The 23030-nt window shown below is 33.8% G+C and overlaps 1 protein-coding gene across 1 annotated transcript in view; it reads left to right on the forward strand.

Annotated features, from left to right (window-relative positions):
* LOC118733626 (disks large 1 tumor suppressor protein) overlaps nt 1-23030 on the forward strand; it is a gene marked incomplete in the record, with an annotated part of 154815 nt that overhangs the window by 38755 nt on the left and 93030 nt on the right. The window contains 1 exon segment of the mRNA XM_036463119.1: nt 20087-20284. Coding sequence (XP_036319012.1) covers nt 20087-20284 — 198 coding nt within the window.

Consider the following 23030-nt stretch of genomic DNA (forward strand, 5'->3'; position numbering starts at 1 on the left):
AAAACAAAATGTCGAAATCCGCTTAATATAGAAACAGTGTCATCGTTAATTAAGAAAGAGATGTTCTTAAATATCATAACTTTACGACACTCACATATTGACTAGATTTGATTATTATTTATTTTATTATTTGTTTATAAAATTACAGTTTATTTCTTAACAAGAACTGTATGAAAATAAGTTTAAATCTTTAAATAACATTAAAAAAATCGGCAAACATTCGTAAAAATTTCGACCTCTCTATTTCATTTTTTTAAATATTTTGAAGTTTTTTGGCTCATTCAATTTTCGTATAATAAAGCGCAAGTTTAAAATAGCTGTAATTTACCGTTGATGTGTGGCATTTTTCGACAATATCGGTCATTTTCTACCATGCTATCTAAGTATGTTCGACGATTTTTTTTTCAATGAAGAAAATGAGCAACACCTTCATCAAAAAAATATATATATATTAAAAATCAACGATAAGTCGCAGCTATTTTAAAGCATACTAAAAATACGTATTTCTAGGAAATCTAATTAAAAAGCTCGAAATTTATAAGATTTTTTTTAATGTTGCACAAAGTTTGAACCTTGTATTTATACAGTTTTGTTTAAGTATAAACTGCATTTTTATAAACAAATAATTAATCTTGTCAATATGTGCTTGTCGTAAGTTTTGATAAGCACGTGAAATACTATTAAAATGTCAAGTTTTAGTGCTGAGTTCAAAGAAGATGTCTCTTTTATCCATTCATAATAACTTAAAACAAGTGATTTTTAGCAAAAAAAAACCGACTTCAATTCTCATATAAACTTATCCACTTATCGGATCTTAACCAGATTAGTATGAGGCACTACCTTTCCGATGCAAAAAGAATTATCGAAATCGGTTGACGTGGTCCAAAGTTATGCGGTAACATACATAAAAAAAAAAATATTCCGACGAACTGATAACCTCCTCCGTTTTTGGAAGTCGGTTAAAAACTTGTTTGTTAAGAAGTGTACCTTAAAATATGTGCATACAAATTTATGTTAAAAGTGTAAAATACATATGTTAAATATACCTACATACATAAATTTTCCCATGAATACCATCAAATCATTGGTCTTGAAGGGAATTTATGTATGCATGTACTAAGAAAATATAAGAGAAAATTATAAAGTCGATACAATTTCAGTCGAAAAGTACAGGTTTTTTGTAGATTTCGTACTGAAGGAACAATTTCATTTCCCAACACTGAGGTAGACTTGTGGTCGTGTGCATGGATTTTGAAGCTGTGCTGTAGCAGTCACAATGAAATGTGTCTGCTTTATGCGGGTAAACATTTGCGAATTGTGCCAATGCTGCGCCGTGTAGCTTATAACTTTTCCACCTCAATATTTCTGCTGGAATGTTGCTGCTATTTTCAATATTTTTTATTTTGTTACACAAAAACGTCGAGTGACTAGCCTTGCCAGAAATTTTTCGTGAAAAATCGGTCAAGTGAATATTGAATTCTCAAAAATCGGAAACAATTTAAAATCTTTTTATGAAAAAAATATATTTTTGAAGATTTTAATCGAAAAACTTAAATTTTATTTATATACACTGCTGGCAAATAGTATTGGCACAGCTGCTTTTTGACAATATATGCAACAATTTTTATTGTAAGGTTTTCCGCCAATTTTTTATAAAAATATGATTCATTCTATAACAAAAAATATAAAAGCATAATTTCGAAAGTCAAAAAACTCGCTAAAATTCACCTAAATTTCATACAAATTTTCAACTTTTTTTTTGAGTATGCAGTTTTTCAGCCCATTAAATTTTATTAAAAAAATGCAAGTGCGGAGTTAGTCAAAAATCGCATTGATTTTTGAGAATTTTTTTTGTTGAAGGTGTTTGGCATTTTTTCCATACAAAGTATTTTCAAAAAAAAAAATTTTGTATAGATGAGACTGCATGAAAAAAATGCCAAAAACTAATTCCTAGCTACTTAAAACTTGTATTTTATTATAATAAAATTGATTGCGCTACAAATCTGCATACTCAAAAAAATTCTAAAAAATCGGATTAAAAAGTTTAAAATTTTCATGAAAATTTGCTGAATTTTACGAAGTTTTGCACAAAGTTTAGGAATTGTATTTTTATGTTTTTTCCTTTTAGAAGGGAGGGTGAGCGGGGGGGGGGGGGGGGGGGTTTTGGTGTGTGAGTGATCAAAAATAGATAAAAACATAAAAAACTGTATAAAATATTTTTTAATGGTGATAATTTTTTAAGGCGAAAAATTACACTGAAGATGGCACAACGCTGAAACCGGTTTGTCTGCAAACCAAACTTGACAAGGGATGATCGGGGGTAGCGCAAACCTCTAACCACTCACCACGGCGGCCGTTCCAAAGTACTGTAGTCAAAAATTGTTTGGAAATTTCACGCATCACTAAAATCACTGAGTCATGTCAACGTCACGCTTACATACACAGCAGCGATACTCTCAGCGTAACGCGCAAAACCATGATCCACAGGGCCTTGCGATGTCTGCTACCGATATAGTCTCTTCATAGTTTAATGGCTTAAAGGGCTCATTTCTGCCTTTGTCGAGGGCACTTTGAAGTCAGTATTTTGCTATTCATTTTTAATAGTCGAAAATAAAAAGTATTTATTTTGCCTACGAAGTACATTCACATTCATTTCGTGTTAAATTCACGCTCGATCTAAGCGCCATTATAATAAAAGTAGTCTAAAGGTATCTTAAGTGAGAAATGTAATTGAGTCTAACTTTTTAATCGGGCCGTCATTTTACGGTGTTCAGTCCGCTGTTCGATTGGTGATGGACTACAGCGATGGAAAAGTAGTACCCTTTTCAATTTAAAAGTACATTCGGTACAAGCACACCATTTTAGGTATATTTGTAACGTAGCCAAATAATTTTTCAGGAAATGCTTTATGTATGCACATTAAAGTGCATAAAAAAAAAATAAATAAAATTGAATATAAAAATAAAAGATAGGTATTGTTACTTTGGAATTAAAAACTGTATTATATTTTAAGATTTTCGCTAAAAAACAATTCGGAAAAATATTTAGAATTACGTGAGTTGGAGCGATTTGCAAATACCTTCAAAAATCTCATTATATTTATTCCGTTGATAAAATGTTCAAGCATTTTAAGCAGACTTTTTAATCTTAAATTCATCTACTATGTAAGGTGATTTTTTGAACGAAAACATTTTCGAAAACTAATTTTTTTTTAAACTCGATTTTTGGTGGTATTTTCAAGTCGGTCCAGCTCACGTAAACATAATTTCATAATTCCGGTGGAAAAACCGCGACCTAATGTAAAATGATTTAAAATCATATGGCGCCGTGACGGCTCAGACAGACAGCGAATATTTCGTTTTAAAACGTCATGGTAAATACCTCGGAGTAAAGTCACTCATCTTTTCTATAATACGGCTTTGTTTAGAACTGCTCGAAGAGATTCCTTTCACGGTCGTTTTATATAGCAACATTATTTTTTATATTCCAAAAGTTGAAATGGTGTCGACGGGAGTGGTTATGCTCCTTTTTTTTAAATATCTACATGTAAAAATACATATGTATTTACGTTTTATGAAAATTTAGGTATAATTTTTCCGCAAATTAGGTACAGTTCGAAAAATAAATTTTCAATCCCTAGTAGGCTATGAGCTATAAGATAACATCAGAAACAAACAGCAAATTTTTAATGAATTTGTGAACAAACACACCATTAAGCAATTAGGAATTGAAATTTTGTATTATAAATCGAACTCATGTAGCGCCTTAAATCGAGAAAGCTTAGCCAATTGCTCGATTAAGCACCTGTATGAAATTAGTAGTATATGTAATTATGTACGTCTGACAAAAATTAAAAACTACGTAGAGTCGAAAACTTTGATTTTCCTATGTTCTTATAAGTATGTATGAACATATCATAAAACAATTTTTTCACAAAGAGCTTTACTTTCCTGAAATTCACAAGCAACAAAATCTTAACATTTTAAACTTTTTAAATTTTTGTACACAAAGGTCGAGTGCCCATTAACCCCAACCATTCCGCACGAGTTCTCTGTCAAGAAATTCTCTGCCAACACCATTCCACGCATATTCAACTTTCAAACACAAACACACACACACATGTACACACTTCGCTCAGCTTATCACATTTTAAAACCGCCTGCAAAGAGAATCCCTTTACTCTGCCGTATACATACAAACTTCTCGCCACGCTCCCACACGTTATGGTTGCACGTGTTGTATACGTAACTTATTGGTACAGAGTAGGGATGTTGCGAATGTGTAATTTTAGACATCCGCGGATGCGAATGTGGAATTTTAGACATCCGCGGATGCGAATATCTAACAGCTAACATCCGCGGATGCGAATGCGAATGCGGATGTCAAGTATTTTTAAAAAACAATTAGAATCTAGCATAATGGCGAGATCGTTGTTTAAACAGCGCTTACAAGCCAAACCAGATGTGTTAGGTTTTTCTAAACCTTTTTAAAAATAATTTTTCATTCTCATTCCTTTGGCTGTTGCAGAAATCGGGGAATCTGTAACTTCATTAGCATTTTTCGATTTTAGTTTTTGTAATTCATTTCTAATACTTTCTTCTGCGACTGCTTTGTAAATTTGTGCTTATAGCGAGCTAAATAGGTGGATATGGAAAATATATTATTACTTTCCAGGAATGAAAATTTCGAACAAAATTCTGTTTTCAAAGTCGTGGCTGCCAGCCAAATCGGATCAGAATATTGTTATTTAAAAAACAAAGCACCCCGTTTTTTGTATAAGTATTTGAATCTGAGATAGTTACGTAATTCTTATCTAATTATAGGTCACACCTATAGCTTTTTAATTATTTCAGCATCGATTCTCTTTATAGCCAGACGTTGATCATTTCTGATGAAAATCCCTATTGAAGGAGCTTACTCTTTGACTTTAAATAGCAAAGGGACAGTTATACCACAGAATTTTTTAGCGAAGAATCCAATGTGTATCCCTACGAAAATGATATTCCCGACAAGTAAACAAAATTACTGTTTTTAAAATTTTTGCTAAAAATAAATTCCCCAAAGAGCCCCGTTTGAAATTATTGAAACGAATGTATGTAAAATCAAAAGCAAATCACGAAATTTTGGTTAAGAATTACAGTGCACACTTTCTTCTTTTGTCTCTAGTAGTTTCTTTTAAGATTGGTCCAAAAAAATCATAATAAAAAAGAAACCAATGCAGGTATTGAAAGCACAGAAAAAAATATATATTGCTAAAAGGACTATGTTCTCCTTGGCGTACGTCAAAGGTCAAGTAGAAATGGAACTTGTATGACTGCCCATTGATAGCTTTAAAAATAATATGTTTAAAGACATTTTTATCAAAGTTGATAAATATGACATTTTACCAGTTTTGTTATTGTTGTTGTTTTGTAATTCGGAAGCTCCGCGGTTGCGAATGCGGATGCGAATATTCGCAACAACCCTGGCACAGAGTGCTCCAAAATCCCGTTACGAGTTGCGCAGTAGAAAAAAAACTACAACTACAATAACAAAATAAGGACAGTTAGCACACAGGTGGTGATAATCGTGTCAGGGCGAAAGTGAAGGCGTGTGTATCTGTGAAATATGTATGTATGTATGTGCATATGTACATATATACATTGCTTCATCGGGATAAAGTAAGCAGATAAATAAAGATGGCTCATTTGCTTTGTTATATGTGTCTCAATTTAGCAGTTTAGCGGCGGAAAAGATTGTAAGCATCCTTGATTAGCTTGTAGTATCATGTCGTTATGGGTATTACCCGAAATTTAAAGTTCATGACACCTTGCTCTTGACAGCCGACTACTAAAAAATAAATTTGAATATGTTTGAGATCTATGGCGCAAAACATTGAATGCTCGACTTTAAAATAAAAGTGCTCTCTCTCTCTCTCTTTTTACCCTCCGCGCTGAAAAGCTTGTTGTATAACTGACTCCGTCATTTTGATGTTTTGAAAGCTGATTTCAGTATTGTAATCAGCGACTCAAAGAACCTTCGGGTATTGAATTTCATAAAAATCTGTTTTTTTATTAATCCACCATTTTGAATTTTTGAAAACTGATTTCCGTATTGTCTTTAGCGACTCAGATTACATTTGGATATGAAATTTCATAAAAATCTTTATTTTTTTTAAATCCATCCGCTATTTTGAATTTTTAGAAACTGATTTCAGTTTCGTAATCAGCGACTCAAAGAACCTTTGGATAATAAATTTCATAAAAATCTGACAATTTTTCTAAAATCCATATGGGATTCGCCATTTTGCATTTTTGAAAATAGTTTTGTCAATAGCGACTCTAAACAACCTTTGGATATTAAAATTAGAAGCTATGGCAAATTTCCGGTTTAGTGCTGCCTGGGTTTAAGCCCTGGTCAAAGCAACATCGCAAAAAAATATATAAAACAAGTAATTTTTAGCAAAAAAAAAACCGACTTCAACTCCCATATAAAAAAAAATATATATATATATATATATCTCATGATCCACTGATCGGATCTTAACCAGATTAGTATGGGACCACCTCTAAGACACTGCCTTTGCAAAAAGAATTATCGAAATCGGTTGACGTGGTCCAAAGTTATGTGGTAACATACATAAAAATAAAAATAAAAAATAAAAATAAAAAAATAAAAATAAAAACATATTCCGACGAACTGATAACCGATTCCTTTTTTGGAAGTCGGTTAGAAAGGTTTTTTTTTAACAGCGGTTGCCCCTCGTCAAGCAATGGCAAACCTCTGGGAGTATGTATTTCTGCCATGATAAACAGCTTCTCATAAAAATACAGTCGCCGTTCGGAGTCGACACTAACACATTATGTAAGCGCCAATCTATTACTATGTATGTAGTGCTGCCAGGTTAAATGCGACCCAGCCGTGGAGAGACGTCCAATTCGGACACGCAAGCAGAGCTAAACGTCCAATGTAGCCAAAGAATGCAGAAGGAATATCAACCTGCTAGCATCTAAAGGCTCCTTGACTATTGTACGAGTTCCTCGGCGCAGAGACATTCCTGGTAACTGCAAAGCAGATGAGCTGGCAAAAAGAGGGGAAATATCCGGAATAAAATATTTGGCGGGCTCTTGCACGGTGGCAGCCACTCTAACCCAGTACCTATATCCAGGTAATACTGTAGATTTTCTTTGCTAGTTAGTGCGTATGGATGTCAGGTCTCACAGCGGGCTGTGCGAATTTTCGCATGCTGTGCCTAAAGTAATGCTACCAGGTGCTTCTGCGCTATTTAGTCAATCATTCCATCAAGGAGGGGAATACAATTATACTTATATATCTTTACATATTACATTATTTATAAGTAAATTAAGCTGTGTGTCCACTAGACTGTACCAGAAAAAAAGTTCGCTTTACACACGTGAGTCTAAAGTAAAATTTATTTTTTTTTGCCGAACGTAGGAGTCGCCGTTTTTAAGTTTTTCCTCATATCTTCAGCATTTACAGTCGGACCTCAAAGTATAACGCATCGATGTTCTTGTATTTTGGTATTCCAAAGTTCATTGACCTCAAGTACCCTGTTCTAGTACTTACGTACCTGAACTCAGTTCTTATCGCCCTGACGTACCACCCTAATGCCATTAACTTAAAATTCGGCAAATATCATTAAGCTTTTGCTAAGGTGATATTGTGATTATTCTAGTAGAACTATTAAAAAAAGGAACAGTCCAGCGGCTTCGTCGTGTATCTCCGATACAGCCGCTAAATTTAAACGTAGAATACGTGGTATGGTTAAGAGCATATCCGTCAAAAACGAAAGCACACACTATGAAAAAAATATCGATAACAAAAGCGATAATAATAGCAATAGCAAAATCGATAAAAACATTGGTAAAAAAACGATGAAAATATCGTTATCAAAATCGATAATAATATCGATAGCAAAATCGATAAAAATATTGATGACAAAATCGATAAATATATTGACAACAAAATCGATAAATGTATAGATAACAAAATCGATAGAAAAATTGATAACAAAATCGATAAAATCAATAAAAATATCGATAACAAAATCAATAAAACATCGATAAAAATATCGATCATTTTATCGATAAGTTTCAAAAATATCGATAGCAAAATCAATAACAATATCGATACAAATTTCGATAACAAAATCGATAAAAATATCGATCACAAAACCGACAAAATATCGAATTTTATATCGATAAGTCGCGAGAATCCCGAAAATCTCTAAAATCCCGAAATAGTTCCCAGATTGAGTCTCTGTGCCTCCATCTATATCCTTTCCTCTAAAGCTACCTTTATTTTAATCTTTCTTCCTCTATCTTCATCTATACTTTTATCGGCATCCTCATCCTCATCTTTTTCTTTGTTTTTATTTTTATGTTTATCATATTTTTCATATACATATTCCGCTTCACCGTTGCCTTTTATAAATATTGCGCCATCTGTTACTCAAAAGCCGAAATACCTACACACACATACCCTTCGTCGCCTTCTCTTACCACGCACGTGTTTGCAAAACGATGACGAAGTGATTTTGTATGGGAAATCATTTAAGCCCATATATTTGAATCAAATAAACATACTGAGAAGATATCAACCAATACTTCCCATATACCAAACGAAAGGAAAACTCTTGAATTTTTGATTAAAGAAAACAAAAACAAAATCATTTGAGCGGTTTTCGAGAATTTTGGTAATCGAAAAAATTTGCAAATTTTTTAAACAATTTGTTGCCTTAAAATGCTCAACATTGGTTGAATTTGTATAAAATCTGTACACGATAATATTTCTATTGCTCCAAAGAATCTATATCCCGAAAATGAAAGTTATATCTGCAAATCATAAGTTGCTGGAGCACTTTAAAGGCTCAAAATTGACCCCAAAATACGCCAATGTTTACCGTTCTTTTTACGACAGAAACCGAATTGGTTACTTACAAAAATGAATCTTTCGATAGGTTTGGAATTTTATCTTTGAAACGCCACACTTTTTTTTGAAATCGCTTCATTAGTTTCGTGAAGCTCTAAAAATTACAACTACAAAATTTCAGCATAGCCCCCATATCGAAACGTAAGACGTATTCTACGTCAATATTCTACGTCAAAAATTTACAACCGAGTGTCACCGAAAAATGTAGAAAGCCAAAAAAAAAAATTCGAAACTGCTTGCAAAAATACTTTAAACTCAGGTGTGCAGGGCGAATTTTTTGTTTGATTGCTTGTGCATCATTGTCATGTGCTCGTGTCTGTCAGTCAGTATGTTTGTGTTCGTCTGGTTTATTTCATTACTTATTTGATTCGTAAACGGCACATTGCAAAAGGAGCAGTCACGTACATACCTATACATATATGTACTATTTATGTACCTAAGTGTATGTATGTACGCGTACAACAACAACAATAGTTTGACATTTGACGAGCACTCATTTTATTCCCATTTTCTTGACATCCTGTGACAAAGTTTAAATATCCTTTCTCAGTTCACATTCACATACATAAAAGTCTTTGAGAAATGCGAACGTTAAAAAAAGTTTTATGAAAGGCAAAGAAAAGTTTGGATAAAATAATAGAATAAGTATTCACTAAAAATATGCAAGGATGAAATGACAGCACGGGAAGTGGTAGAAATAGAAGAACTATGTAGAAAAAAAAGGCGCAAACAAAGATAACAAGTCGTAAAAATAACACATCGAATGCTAAAAGTATTCAATACATTCCATTGTGTATTGTTCTATTGAAAGACAACAAAAACCAACAGAAATCAAAAACAAAAAACACAAAACAAAACTAAGTAAAAAAAGTGAAAGCTATGCAGCTATACATACAGGGTGTGCAGATAGCAAAGTACCAAACGAATGCGTCGAACGGCGGTGTTGCTGGCTTCGGGGGCAGGCGCCGGATGACGCGCTGTGCGGGACATGCGTACTAAAACGGTAAATTTACTGCGCTGCGAAGTCGGCAGCAAAATGATGAGCGCCCCGCCAACACACACTCAGTCAGCCAGCAAGCAAGCAAGCCTGGGATAGGTAGAGGTAGCCAGCAAGGCGAACGAACCAGCAAGCAGCAGCAGCAGCAGCTAGTTAGGCCAAAGCGGACAGGTTAAAGCGTCGTAGTGCTTCTCCAACGTTGTCAGTCGTCGGTGATAGCAGAGAAGCACAAATGTCGAACTGTTGTGCGTTCTTGCAGCGCGGATAGTAACGCGATTTTGGCAATTTCCATATTATTCGCCGAGCTTTGGGTGGCGTGTGCGTATGAGTAATATTGAGGGAAATAGTAAAAAAAAAAACAAAAATTCCAAATCACTGCGTCGAACATTTGTTAGAGATTTTTTCTCTTTTTTTTTTTGGTGCTTTGCGTGAATACTTCTACATGATTAATTTGGGTACTCCTAGTAGTGTGTGTGTATAGTGGATTTTCTTTAGTTCGGTGTTTTTTGCTAAAAATTCAACAAAAGTTTGTGTATCGACGCGCGGGAAACAAGCACTTGCGAACTGTATGTGTACAGCTAAATGAGTATTTAAAAGGCGGAGAAGTATGCAGCCAACTGGTTGTGATTTGCGTTCTATAGTTCGGTGTGTGTGTGCGCTTAATTCCAATGTGTAACATGCAAAAACAGCAAAAATTTAAATGGTTCACAGCTTGTTGAAAGGTGCTCTGAAATGAAAATTACTATAGTCTTTAAAACAAAAATAATAATAAAATAAAATGAATAAATACACATACATGCATACATACCTACATATAAAAGAAATAAAAGCATCACAAAAGATCACAATCTCTATAAATAGATAAATCAATTACTGTATAGCTAAATAATTTGATGTTGATGAATTGTGTTTGACTTTTAGTGAGGAAAACACACACACATATACATTAGCTAAATATATACATACATACATATGTACCTTTATTTCTATATCCATACTTATTTGAGTGTAAAACCATAGGTTTCATCAGGTCATTCACAAAACATAAAGGAAATTTTTAATGCAGAGGGTGACCATAAATAGCCAAAGTTTAACTAACTACGAGTATAATGCGTTTAAGAAAAACGTAAAGTCTAGCACACAGTAAGAAATGGGAGACATGTATTTATTGTGCGATTGTTTATTTAAATCACAGCCCGTACCGAGTATGCATTTTAAAATATAAAGCCAACAATTTAAGTTAACTTTTGCCTTTTATTATTTTGCGCATACCGGCTACTTTTTGCTGTTCCTGTCTAAGCCAAAAATAAAAGACAAAATGTGCCTGCTATTTTTGAGCAGAAAATATGTAACTGGTAATTTTTTATTAAAATTTTTTAGGCATTCTGAAAAAGCAAAGTTAAGATTTAAATCAGAATTGTATATTAAATAATTGTTTAAATAATACATGTTGAACACAAACGTTGAAAATTTTTAAGTCTCCAAACAATAAAAAAAAATATTTCGAAAAAGCACGATGGCTAGAGAAAAATTAAAAAGTTTCGAAAAAAAGCCTCAAAAAAATCCGAAAAATAAAATACGGAATGTCCCCCAAAATCTCGAAAAAAGCCACAAAATTTCCGAAAAAATTCAGAAAAGTTCTGAGCGATCCAGCAAAAATCCCGAGAAAGTCTTCAAGGTTCACAAAATCCTGAAAAACAAATCACGGAGTGTCTCGAAAAGTCCTGAAAAAATCCCGAAAAGTAAGACACGAAAAATCTCGAAAATCTTTAAACGATCCCGAGAAAATATTGAAAATAAACTAAGAAATATCCCAAAAAATTTGAAAAAATCCGAAAGCTTCCAAATAAATTCCGAAAAAATCCCGAAAAGTAAAGTACTCAAAATCACGAAAAGTCCCGAAAAAATTCTAAAGCTTTCCGCAAAAATGTTTAAGTCTCAAAAAATACAAAAAATATTTAAAAAAAAGCACGGTGCCCCGAAAAGCCCAGAAAAGTGCCAAAAACACCTAAACGGCCCCGGGAAAATCACGCGAAAATATTGAAAAGTCTCAAAAAAATACTTCCGAAAAATTTAGAAAAACAAAACATGGAGTGTCGCGAAAAGTCCCCAACAACTTTCCCAAAAAAAAAACACTCAAATTAAAACACAAAGTATCTCAAAAATATTGTAAACAAACCCGAAAAAAAAACAATTGAGAAAATCTTGAAAAAGTCTCAAAAGGAGACCCGAAAAAAACCCCAAACCACGGAGTGTCCCGAAAAGTCGAGAAAATCTTTAAGTCTCGAAAAAATCCAAAAAAAAAAACAAAAAACGGATTGTCGGGAAAGTTCCGAAAAGATTGCGAAAAAATCTAAAAAGTTTCGAAAAGTAAAAGCCGAAAATCTCGAAAAAGTTTACGGAGCATTGTGAATAGCAGACCTTCGTCAATTTTAACTCTGACAATTTTTGGCTCTCAGTTTAACTAAGCCTGGGCAATGGCGGATGAAGTGTTCGACGTTCTCAATTTTCTCTTTGTGCCCATAGATGTGGCAGTAGTCATCACATCTTGCTGGCTCGTAGCCCTACAAAGTAGTGGCTAGTGATGACCAAAACAACCAGCATGCATTGGAAGCGTTTCAAAATATGAAGGGCTCTGGTTTGGCCACTATTTGCAAGCTGTAAGCGGTGCTCCCGCCTTGTTCAAAAGGATGCGCAGGCTCTTTCCGATTCGTCTTCAAATTCTATGTCTGGAAAGTTTGTAAGAGGTTCAGATGCCTTCCGGTGATCTTAGGAGTGCCCAACATTGATCTTATACCACCACTACCCGTTGCAAGTTTAAAATACACTAAGAAAATACTTCCGATAGAAAACTAAATGATTAAAAAAAACGGTGATTATGAGAATGTGAAACCCCTTCCATACCCGAACAAGATGTAGTCCCATTTTCGAAAAGCGTAAATAGGTCTCCACTGAATGACCTTAAATACCTAAAGTTCTCTACGCACACTACCCGAAAGGCGTTTATGTAATTGATTAAATAATTGCAAAAACTTTGGTTGATTCCTAGTTAATTTTGGCCACATTACAATTTAATCTGGAGTCTAATATAATAATGATAGTAGACTGGCGCTTACACATATTTTAGTGTTGGGCCGAGCTTCTCCTCCGATCTGTGGCGTGCGTCTTAATGTTGTCACACAGCGTAATCTATAAGTATAATTAAACCAGTAAAGCAATGATAAGTTCTTCCAGAACTCGCTATTTCGGATTAAGAAAAAATATTTCGACTTAGAGAATTGTGTAATAAGCAGTTTGTAAATTTCTAGCAAAGCTTTAATTAAAGTAAAACGCTAAGTGCTTCATATTTCAAAGCCTATGTTAATGACTACTGGATGTAAATAGTATAAAAATGTTGTTACAGTACAAACAATGAAGCGCATACAAGCTAACGTTATTTATTTCCCGCCCTTTGAGCAGTCTGCCTAAAACAAAAGACTTTATCTCATGAGCGCCGTTGGAAAAAATCATCCATTTTATAATTTCGGTTTTCCGCTGTCAAAAACACAAATGAATAGATCACAGCAAAACAATGACAATTTTTTAAAGAAGTGTGCTACAAAAGAAAATCCCTAAAGAATTGTCAAACCCACGCAATAGCAAAACTAAAAAATAACAAAACAAATACATACATACTGAAAGCTTGCGATGTCATTAGCAGACTGTCGGTAACTATAGCTCATGCAGTAGCTATGTATGTATGTATGTTTCTGTGCTTGTTGAAATTGTGAATTTTTAACGCAAATTGCGACTAAAATTAAAATTGCTTATGTGGACTTATTAACCTATCATGGGTCATAAGCATAGAAACGACAATTCATATTGTATAAACATACATACATACTCGCTAGGCTTAGAGAATGCCTAAGGCAGCACAAACTCAGTTTAAACCTGTTACAAAAATTATGGAAAAAATTGAGAAATACCATTGGAGGCATTTACTTTGCATTAAAGTTATTAAATGCAGGACAGTCACTGCATGAATTAATTTCTAAGGAAGAGGCGAATGCACGTAACAAGGCGCTCGAGTTCGCCTGTAACAAGCGCTCTTAAGCCGAATATAATTGTGCAAAGATGTAAGCCCGTATACACATAAATACATACGTAGTAAGTACCCAGTCGGAAATGGTCATGTATAGCCCAGTATACTGGAATGCATCGACTTTTTGATTTGTTTGTAGCTCTTAAACTACACATCATCCCTTCGATTGCACTATAGGTATTTTGATCAGATTTTGTGGCAAAAAGTCGTTTTTCGTACTCACAAAAATAAATTTACTGCCCTTGGTATTTAATAAAAGAAAAAGTCAAAGTTATAAAAAACGAAGTATAACTGCTTAGCAGGTGGCCAAAGTCGTTGAATGTAAGTGAAATATGGGAATCGTTTTTATGTTGTTTTTACTAGTTTTTTCGAACAGCCATGGTTGAATAAATTTTTATCGAAAAAATTTACATAAATATTGAAAATTCAGAAAAATGTAGGTGATTTTAAAATCTTTAACTGTTTTTTTTATTTTTTTAGAGAAAAATGCGTACAAAAATTATGACATAACCATTAATTAATTTTTATTTCTTAAAACTGAAATATGAAAAAGCTTTTAACAACAACAAACAAGGAGCTTTTTACAATTTTGTTGCTGCAAAAGCTGCTCCTTTTAACTTTTCAACAGAAAAATTTGGAAATTCATTACTTTCAGATTTTCAATTGAAATTGATATAATTTGGCAATATTTTTTCAAAAATATGCACTATATATATTTCTTTTATAACTAAGTGGAATTTTTATTCTTTAATATAAATATTTAGAAAAAAACTGCATTCAAACTTTTTCAATATAACCGCAAATTAAAAAGTGACCCCTTTAGACCCCACGGGATTTTTTTTGCAGAAATGTGGATAATCATATGCCAATCAATAAAAAAAAGTTTCTTTGAGTATCCTACTTATTTGGTCATAAATAATTTTTGCCACAAAAATGGTTCAAATTACCCACAGTGATATTATGATAATGATATGGCTTCAAATCTTCGTCTATACATTACCCACTCGCTTACATTGCGATGTTACTTTTCGTTAAATCGTATTCGTTAATCTTTTCGTGGTTGAAAAAGGTAATGCATTCCCCATTTTCTCGCTGGGTGCATATCGCGCACGTTTTCCCAAACTGCATTAACTCAAAGTCAGCGTTCATTTCTATACATATTCATGCATATAAGTAAAGAAACCCTTCTTCTTTCGGGTTTTTTATTATTCTGTAGTAGGGTTTCCAGACGTATCCCATTGGGTGGGACATACTCCATTTTGACGGTTTGTCCCCCCTTGTTACGGAAGGTTGCGTAGGTCCCCTATTTTTTCCCGAAATCGCTCACTTTTCGCTTGAAGCGTGTTTGTCTTGTTCAACTTTTACAGACGATTAGTTGAATCAAAGTTGAACGAAAAGTATAATTTTTATTTAAAAATATTCGTATGCCATATTTAAGGCTAAATATGTATGTACACACACTGCTGATCAAAACTGAGTGAATGGTGACTTTTTCAAATATCTACAACGATTTTCAAGTTATTTGTTTTTGTTATTTTTTAAAAAAATACTTTTCATGCTTTAAACAAAACTATATACATACATTAATCAGACTTGCAAACTTAAAACAAATCTTAGAAAAATGCAACAAATTTCCATCAAGATTTTGAATTTCTTAATCCGAATTCTTGGATATGCACATACATGCCTCATGAAATTTTTGTAAAATTTGTGCAAATTTTAAACAGCGCTTTTTTTTTATATAAGAAGTGCAATTTATAAAAACTGGAATTGATTTTTTTTATTTTTTTTCGCAAAAGTTCTTGCGCATTTTCTTCAAATTCAACTTTGTATGGGTAAAAAAACATCAGCAAAAAAGTGTCAAAGATCTATGCGGTTTTTAGCCGCGTAACAACAGAATTCAGATTAAATAGTCCAAAATTTGTTGCATTTTTCTAGAGTTTGTAAGTTTGAATTAATTTTATGGTTTTGGCTAACAAAAAAATTTACTTGAAACACATTGTAAAAATTCAAAATGAAATCACCATGTGCTCAGTTTTAATCGCCAGTGTAACTTTGTTTTGTTCAAATGATATTGAATTTTTATTTTCGAACGCTTTTGTTGTTCCATAAGTGAATAAATCAAATCTGTACCCCTTTCGGCATTTTAGGTCTGGCAACCCTATTCTATAGTTGTGCTTTTGGTTATTGTATTAGGGTGATTTGCTCTCAGAACAGCATTAAAGGGAAAAATTGGTTATAGACTAAAATAAATGGCGTGAAAGTCGGGTGATCTCAGCTGTAGGCATTTTGTGACAGCAATCAGCTGAGAGTGTTCCTGGGTTGCTTAAAATTCCCAGTTTGTCAGGTCTGCTTTTGTTGCATGGATCGATTAGGTTAGGATCGTTGCTTCAAATGATACCACCACGAACGGTAACTGTTAGTAAGCTAATAGCGAAAAACCTGTGTGCCAAGGTTTCGCATGTGGCTGTTTTCGGTACCGAAGAGCTCCTGTGGGCTGGTTAAAAAATGCGATTCCAGGTTCTAAGAACGCAGTCTTGCATGAGCTGGGTAGTTTAAGAGGAAGTGTTATTTATGTCGGCATTAAGTAACAAGCCTCTAGTCACTAATAGTAACATTTCGTAGCGAACTTCGATTTTGACGTCTACAGTTTCAAAAATGTCAATAATTTGTTAGCTAATTAATTAATTAAAAAAAATAAATAAAAAATAAAAAATTATATAAAAAAATTTAAAAAAAAATCCGCTGTCCGAGGCTATTACGGTTGTTGGAGCACCACGAGCAAAATGACATATTTACCACACATTTTTGTTGAACTTCTTGCAACTTTGTCTTACTGAATACCCAGTTCCTGTCAAGCCAAGAGTCAAATACTCACTATAATTGAGAGTTAGCTGCGGTTCATCTTTGTCCAGAAAGACTACTCTCTTTTTTCTCGGTCGCTGCCTTTCCTGACCACTCCTCAGAGGTCAGGCATTTCCCAAGCATAATTAAACTTACTATCTAATATGAACAACCGGATTTTTATGTATGTTTTTGTGTATGTGTCAAAAATTACAAATTTTGAATTAATACACTTTTAAAGAATGTGTGTGATATAAATACAACTGAGCAAGCAGGCCAGCAAGCTCTGTTAATGCGTTATTATCCTTTCTCGCGGCATGAAATTTTTTTTTGTCAAAAACAAAAACGTAGCACTCTGGTTGCATCGAAAAATGAGAAAAGCACAATGTCCATACATACATATGTATGTACATACAACATAACAACATAAATCCCATTGTACAGTGAGTACTTTGTTCACACACAATTTAACGTCACCTAACCATTATTCATGCACCTCTTTGGCAGCGCAGTAGATTTATGCTGACGTTTGACCCGCAACGGAGGTTAACTGTCATACACCATACGTAAATACCTTAGGTGCTGCATCTTTATGTGCGCTCAGTTGTGGGGGTTTTTCCTCTTCTCGAAAGCCTAGTGCTTAGTGGTTGAGGCATGCTTCTTGTGGATTACGAGTTGCATGGACAAGTAAGTGTTGGTGTGGAAAAGTATGTATGTATGTAGTTAACCTAGCGCTGTGACAGATTTTAATGATTCATCTTTTTTCTTTTTATTTCTTCTATTTCTTGCTGGTGACGAATGAATTAGTGTTGTAAAAAATGTCAACGAGTACGTATTGTGGTAAACACAATGTTGCTACTAGCGTACATTAGTTACACGCTATTGTACTTTTAAGGCGCATACTTTTGTTAACAGCATTCATTTGTAGCGTGTTTTCACTCAAAGTACGTAATCGTCTAGTTTTGAATTGCGCTTTTTTTGGCGCGCTGCTGCCTTAAGTGCCTTTTTGTTATAATTTGCTTTAAAAGTTTAGCAAAGACTTTTATTTAGCGGGAAGCAAAGTTTATTTCTAACTCTCGTTGTTTTAGAGTAATGAAAATGTTTAGATCTGAAATAAATACATATACATATGTGTATATAAGTATAGAGGAAACCAAAAGAGCTGGTAAACAAGTACCCATTCACAGCTTTAATGACTTAAGATGCTGTTAATTACTTCCGCGCGTTAACTTGATATACATACATCACCTTGAATGAGTGGTGGTTCGGATATCATTAACCTTTGCAGTTTTTCTAGGTACATCCACGAAACGTTACATAGTTACACAGGTATGCATAGGTACATATGTATGTATGTATATATGGGTAGGTGAATATTAGTAGGTAGCTGCTGTCATTAGTGATAAGCTTATGAAAACAAGTGTAAAGATAAAATTACGTGCAATAGTTACGTCAACAGATACCTTCATACTTCCACTAATTACATTGCCGTCGACTTGTGAATAGCGCACGCTTTTGAAGCTCAGTACTGACAGTTTTCATACATTTTTTTATAAAAATATACCTTGTTGTTTGTTGATTACCGGTTTTAAAACTTTACACAAAATTTTAAACTTAAATCTTAAATTTTACTAAGTGTTATAAGGTGCAAGTTTGAAGTTTCTTAAAAATGTATTCGTTAATTTTGAGCTTCAGGCCGGTTATTAAATAAAACATGGATTTGAGTTGTTTTATTTATTTACATTTATTCATGTCGATATTTCGCTTTCAATCTGAAGACATCTTCAGGAATTATTGAGTTTTTCAAATCACTTAAAAATGGCGTTGATTTTTGGTATTTTTTTTTTGTTGAACGTGTTCCGCATTTTCTAACATGCCAAGTATGTTCGCCAATTTTGTATATGAAAAAAACTGCCTTATTATCTGCTTTATTGATCCTACCTGTTTAATATGCTTTGATTATACTTAATTTAAATTAAATATATTAATAAAGTTTGAAATTTTTATGAAAATATGACAGTGTAACAGCGCTATTTGTGAAATTAAAAAACAAAAAGTTTAATTTTAGATTTTTTTAATAAATATTTACATTTCACTAAGATTTAAATTTCAATTTATTTTTTTAAATAAGCGTGGAAGTTATTAGCTCTAAAAGAAAAAAAAATCGATGATTTGCTTCCAATAAAGACTTCGTACACTAGTGTTTTCAATATCGCTTATGCCACTTGTTGCAAATCGTTCATCTCTAATAATGATGTTTCAAAAGTAATGCCGAATTTCCACTAGGCATTGAAATGACGAAAAATTTGTGCCATTTAAAAACTGCCTTGTCGAAACAAATTTAATGACAATTTTACTTAATGTAATGGCACATGTATTTTTTAATCCACAACTTTGTCATTAAAATTTTCGTCATTTAATGCCAAGTGGAATCCGGGTCGAAAGGGAACGTTATTCAGTGTAACTTATGCCTAACTGATTGCAATTTATGCATATGCATAGTTGAAATCGAAAGATATTAAAGAGTGCTTCAGAAATGGCAAATTCAGTGCAAAAAACTTAAAGCGCAAAAAACTTTCAACAGCTGTAATTAAAAAAAATATATATAAAAAAAATATTAGTTAAGAAATCGTAAAACAATCATGATTGACTGGGTGTCAATCGTGCGACATTCGCGTCGACGCTTTTCTAATTACGTCGGTGCGCGTTCGCCGGTGCGTATACGTCGTCGAAGAAGACAGTTGGTGGCGCCACCGGCAGCAGCAGCAGCAGCAGCCACAGCACAAACACCAACAACTGGCAAGCATGCGAGCAACAGTGCAACAACACCGGTCGGTGGAGCAAAGACGCCCACCACTAGTAGCGGGGCGAGCAATAGTGGTCAAAAGGGTAACAGCAGCAGCAATGGTGGCGGCGGTGCTCAGTATGCCTGCTGCTGCGCTAATGTAAGTATGTGGATAGCGTGAATTATGAGGCTATGGAAGCGTAATGATGCGCGCTAGAAATCTATCTACAAATATGTATCTATGTAAATTTTAATGCATACTTATACATATTTTAGTTCAAAATATGGTCATGCTGGCATGCATAAGTATAAGTAGCATTTTCCATTTAAATTTTAAATACATATTCTTCTTATAAATATTTTCTACTTTTACATAATAACTTACTAACTGCGAGTATTAACGCAAATACATTTGACGTCTCCGTTTCTCTTCTTTTTTCATTTACAGAATCAGCGCATGAAAGTCGATGGCGACAGCGATGCACCCAAAGAGAGCGCAGGAGTAAGCGGTAGCGGCGCTGCGGTAGCAACTGAAGGCGGCAGCGTCAATGTTGCTAAGGCGGCTCGTTCACCTGAATCGGCGTCTCAGCATAATCGCCAACAGCAGCCCGGTAGTGCTAATGCGGACACTGCAAGCAGCGAAGCTGTAAGTGCTAATGTCTACAATAATAACAGCATTAATAAACAATACAATAACAACAACAGCACAAGCTCAGGCGTTTGTGTGTCGCCAATTTATCATTTTAATTGCCTGCAAATGGGTAATTGATATGTACCTACCTACAAATTTTTCGCGTATGTATGTACGTTCGCTTGCTTGCATTTACCCCTTCTGGATTTGAACGGTTAATTAATAACATCGCTACAAATACTTTGCATCAAATTTTTGCTTTGCTTTTCTGCCGCGAATTACACCAGTTTGTCCATAGTTGGTGAATTATTTCAATTAGATTTTTTCCCCTTTACTCAAATCGAGTACATTCTCACAGTTAACCTCAAACTACACTTCATGTACTTCTAAAATTCGTAACAGTCTCGTTTTATTTATATCACGCGCCAACTGGCTCCAATAGGAAATTTCAACATTATTTCCGTTTCGCCTTTCTAAAGCAGAGCGCACGTAGCACCTCTTCCACCTGCGTGCGCGCCCTATGTACATATGTACATACATACTATGTACATTAGATCGTACCAGAAAAAAAAGTTAACCGTACACCTTTGAATCGAAAGTATTTTTACAAGGCAATTTGGAAAAAAAAAATTTTTTTGCGAAACTTAGGGGTCGCCAAATGGGACTACAGTGACCCAAAAATAGTAAAAACGGACTACCCAATTTCAAAAGAAGTGATTACGCAGATTCATAGGAAAATTTAAAATTATATATTTGTATAAAAAATTTAGATTTTGTCGCAAGTAACTTAAATTAATTTTGTCACTATTGTTGATAAAATATTTTGGTGAACAGTTCTTTATATATTCGTGGTCAAGCATTGCTTTAAATTTGTGTATATGAGCAAATCTCATGAGTTGCTACATTTTTTGACAAAAACGTGTTTTTGGCAGAAAATGGTGGCACACCTATCTTAGACAATGCCTTATCTTCCGTTTGGCGTAAAGAACAAGATTCATCGCGAAATTGTATTTAAATGAAACTTAGAAAAGATATACCAAAACAAGTAATGTTTAAGCAAAAAACAAAACCGACTTCAATTCTCATATAAAAATTAAAGACTATCGTTAATCTCTCCATGATTCAATGATCGGATTTAAACCAAATTAGAATGGGACCACCTGTGAGGTAACACCTTTCCTTTAAAAAAAAAATTATATAAATCGGTTGACGTGGTCAGAAGTTATGTGGTAGCATACATAAAAAAACAAAAAAAAATAAAATTAATACAAAATAAAATTAAAATAAATAAAATAAAAAATAACGAAATAAAAAATAAAAAATATTTCGACGCACCGATAACCTTCCTGCTTTTTGTGAAGTCGGTTAAAAAGTAAAAATAAGACCTCGTGCTCATACACCCGTAGCTGTGTATGTAACGTATACGCCTCGTAGCGCCATAGACAGTCAGCTATCACGTTTACTCGCACGCCTTAACTTAAAAGTCATATAATTTAAAAGTAATTAAAAGTATTGGCTTGGAAAATTTTACACAGTATTCCTTATACACATAGTATGTATGTATGTATATACATATTACTTTCTTCATGTATATATGTAAAAATTTTAGAATGAATTTCGAGTGCGCCAATAAAAATTAAAAAATAGAATTTTAGTTTCTGAAAAATCATAGCCATCTTTTACTCAATGAGGTTGTTCAGTTTACAGCACTAAAATACACTACACAATAATAATTTTTAACCAGATAACCTGATAACCATGCAAGTGTGAACAACCTCAATGTAATAGTTTTTTTTTTCCATTTGGTGGCACACTAGTTTTATTACACTACATTCGTTCGTTTTGGCAAGAAGAACACTTTCAGCGTTACACATCTACTGAAATTCATAAGACAGTTTCACTAGTAATTCTATGTACATAATTTTGTGAGTATATGTATGTACATAAAATAAAGAACATACAAGCGTATTCTCTGAATTTCACCAAAATCGGCTAACATTTCCCCTTTTCCGCCCACAAAAGCTGTGGGCGTGGCAGTTCGTCGAATATTACCATTTTCCACATATCTTCTTTCCTAATTTCAGAATAGCGTATACATGAAATTTCATAGAATTTGTAGTACGGTTACGACTTTTGGCCGCAGCTTATATGGGGGTTGCCTTCTTAAATTTTTCGTCATATCTTCGGTATTTACAGTTGGATTTTAACGTATGATACATCGATGTTCTTGACAGTTTTTTTTTTTTTTGTTGCAAAGTTCATTAACCTCGGGCATCCCGTTCTAGTACTTACTCACCACTTCTCAGTTCTTATCAACCTAACGTATCACCCTAATATCAGTAGATTAAAGCGCACAAAAAATCATTCAAATTTCGCTAAAAAATATTTAGATTATTCCAGTAGAACTATTAAAAAAAATTATAGGCGAATATAGGTGTCTCCGGAAAATGTAATAAGCGGACCGTAGGTTCGGATAAAAATAAATTTTTTTTCCAAATTGCCTTGTAAAGATACATGCTTGAGATTCAGGGGTGTACGGTGAACTTTTTTTGTTTTCTTGTAAGGTGGTACAGTCTAATGTGCATACATATAATAAAGCAACTGCACAACTGGTGTGCAATTTAACCAGACATTATTAGTACCCACTACCTTGTTATGGAACTGCTTCATCGTCGTATTTTCACTGCCGATTTCTCCATTTGTTCTTATTAAATTCATTTATTGAAACGCTTTTAAATACATACAGTGACGAACAAAAGTA

Source organism: Rhagoletis pomonella, unplaced genomic scaffold, assembly GCF_013731165.1.
Source record: "Rhagoletis pomonella isolate Grant_MI unplaced genomic scaffold, Rhpom_1.0 Rhpom_scaffold_00002, whole genome shotgun sequence".
NCBI lineage: Eukaryota > Metazoa > Arthropoda > Insecta > Diptera > Tephritidae > Rhagoletis > Rhagoletis pomonella.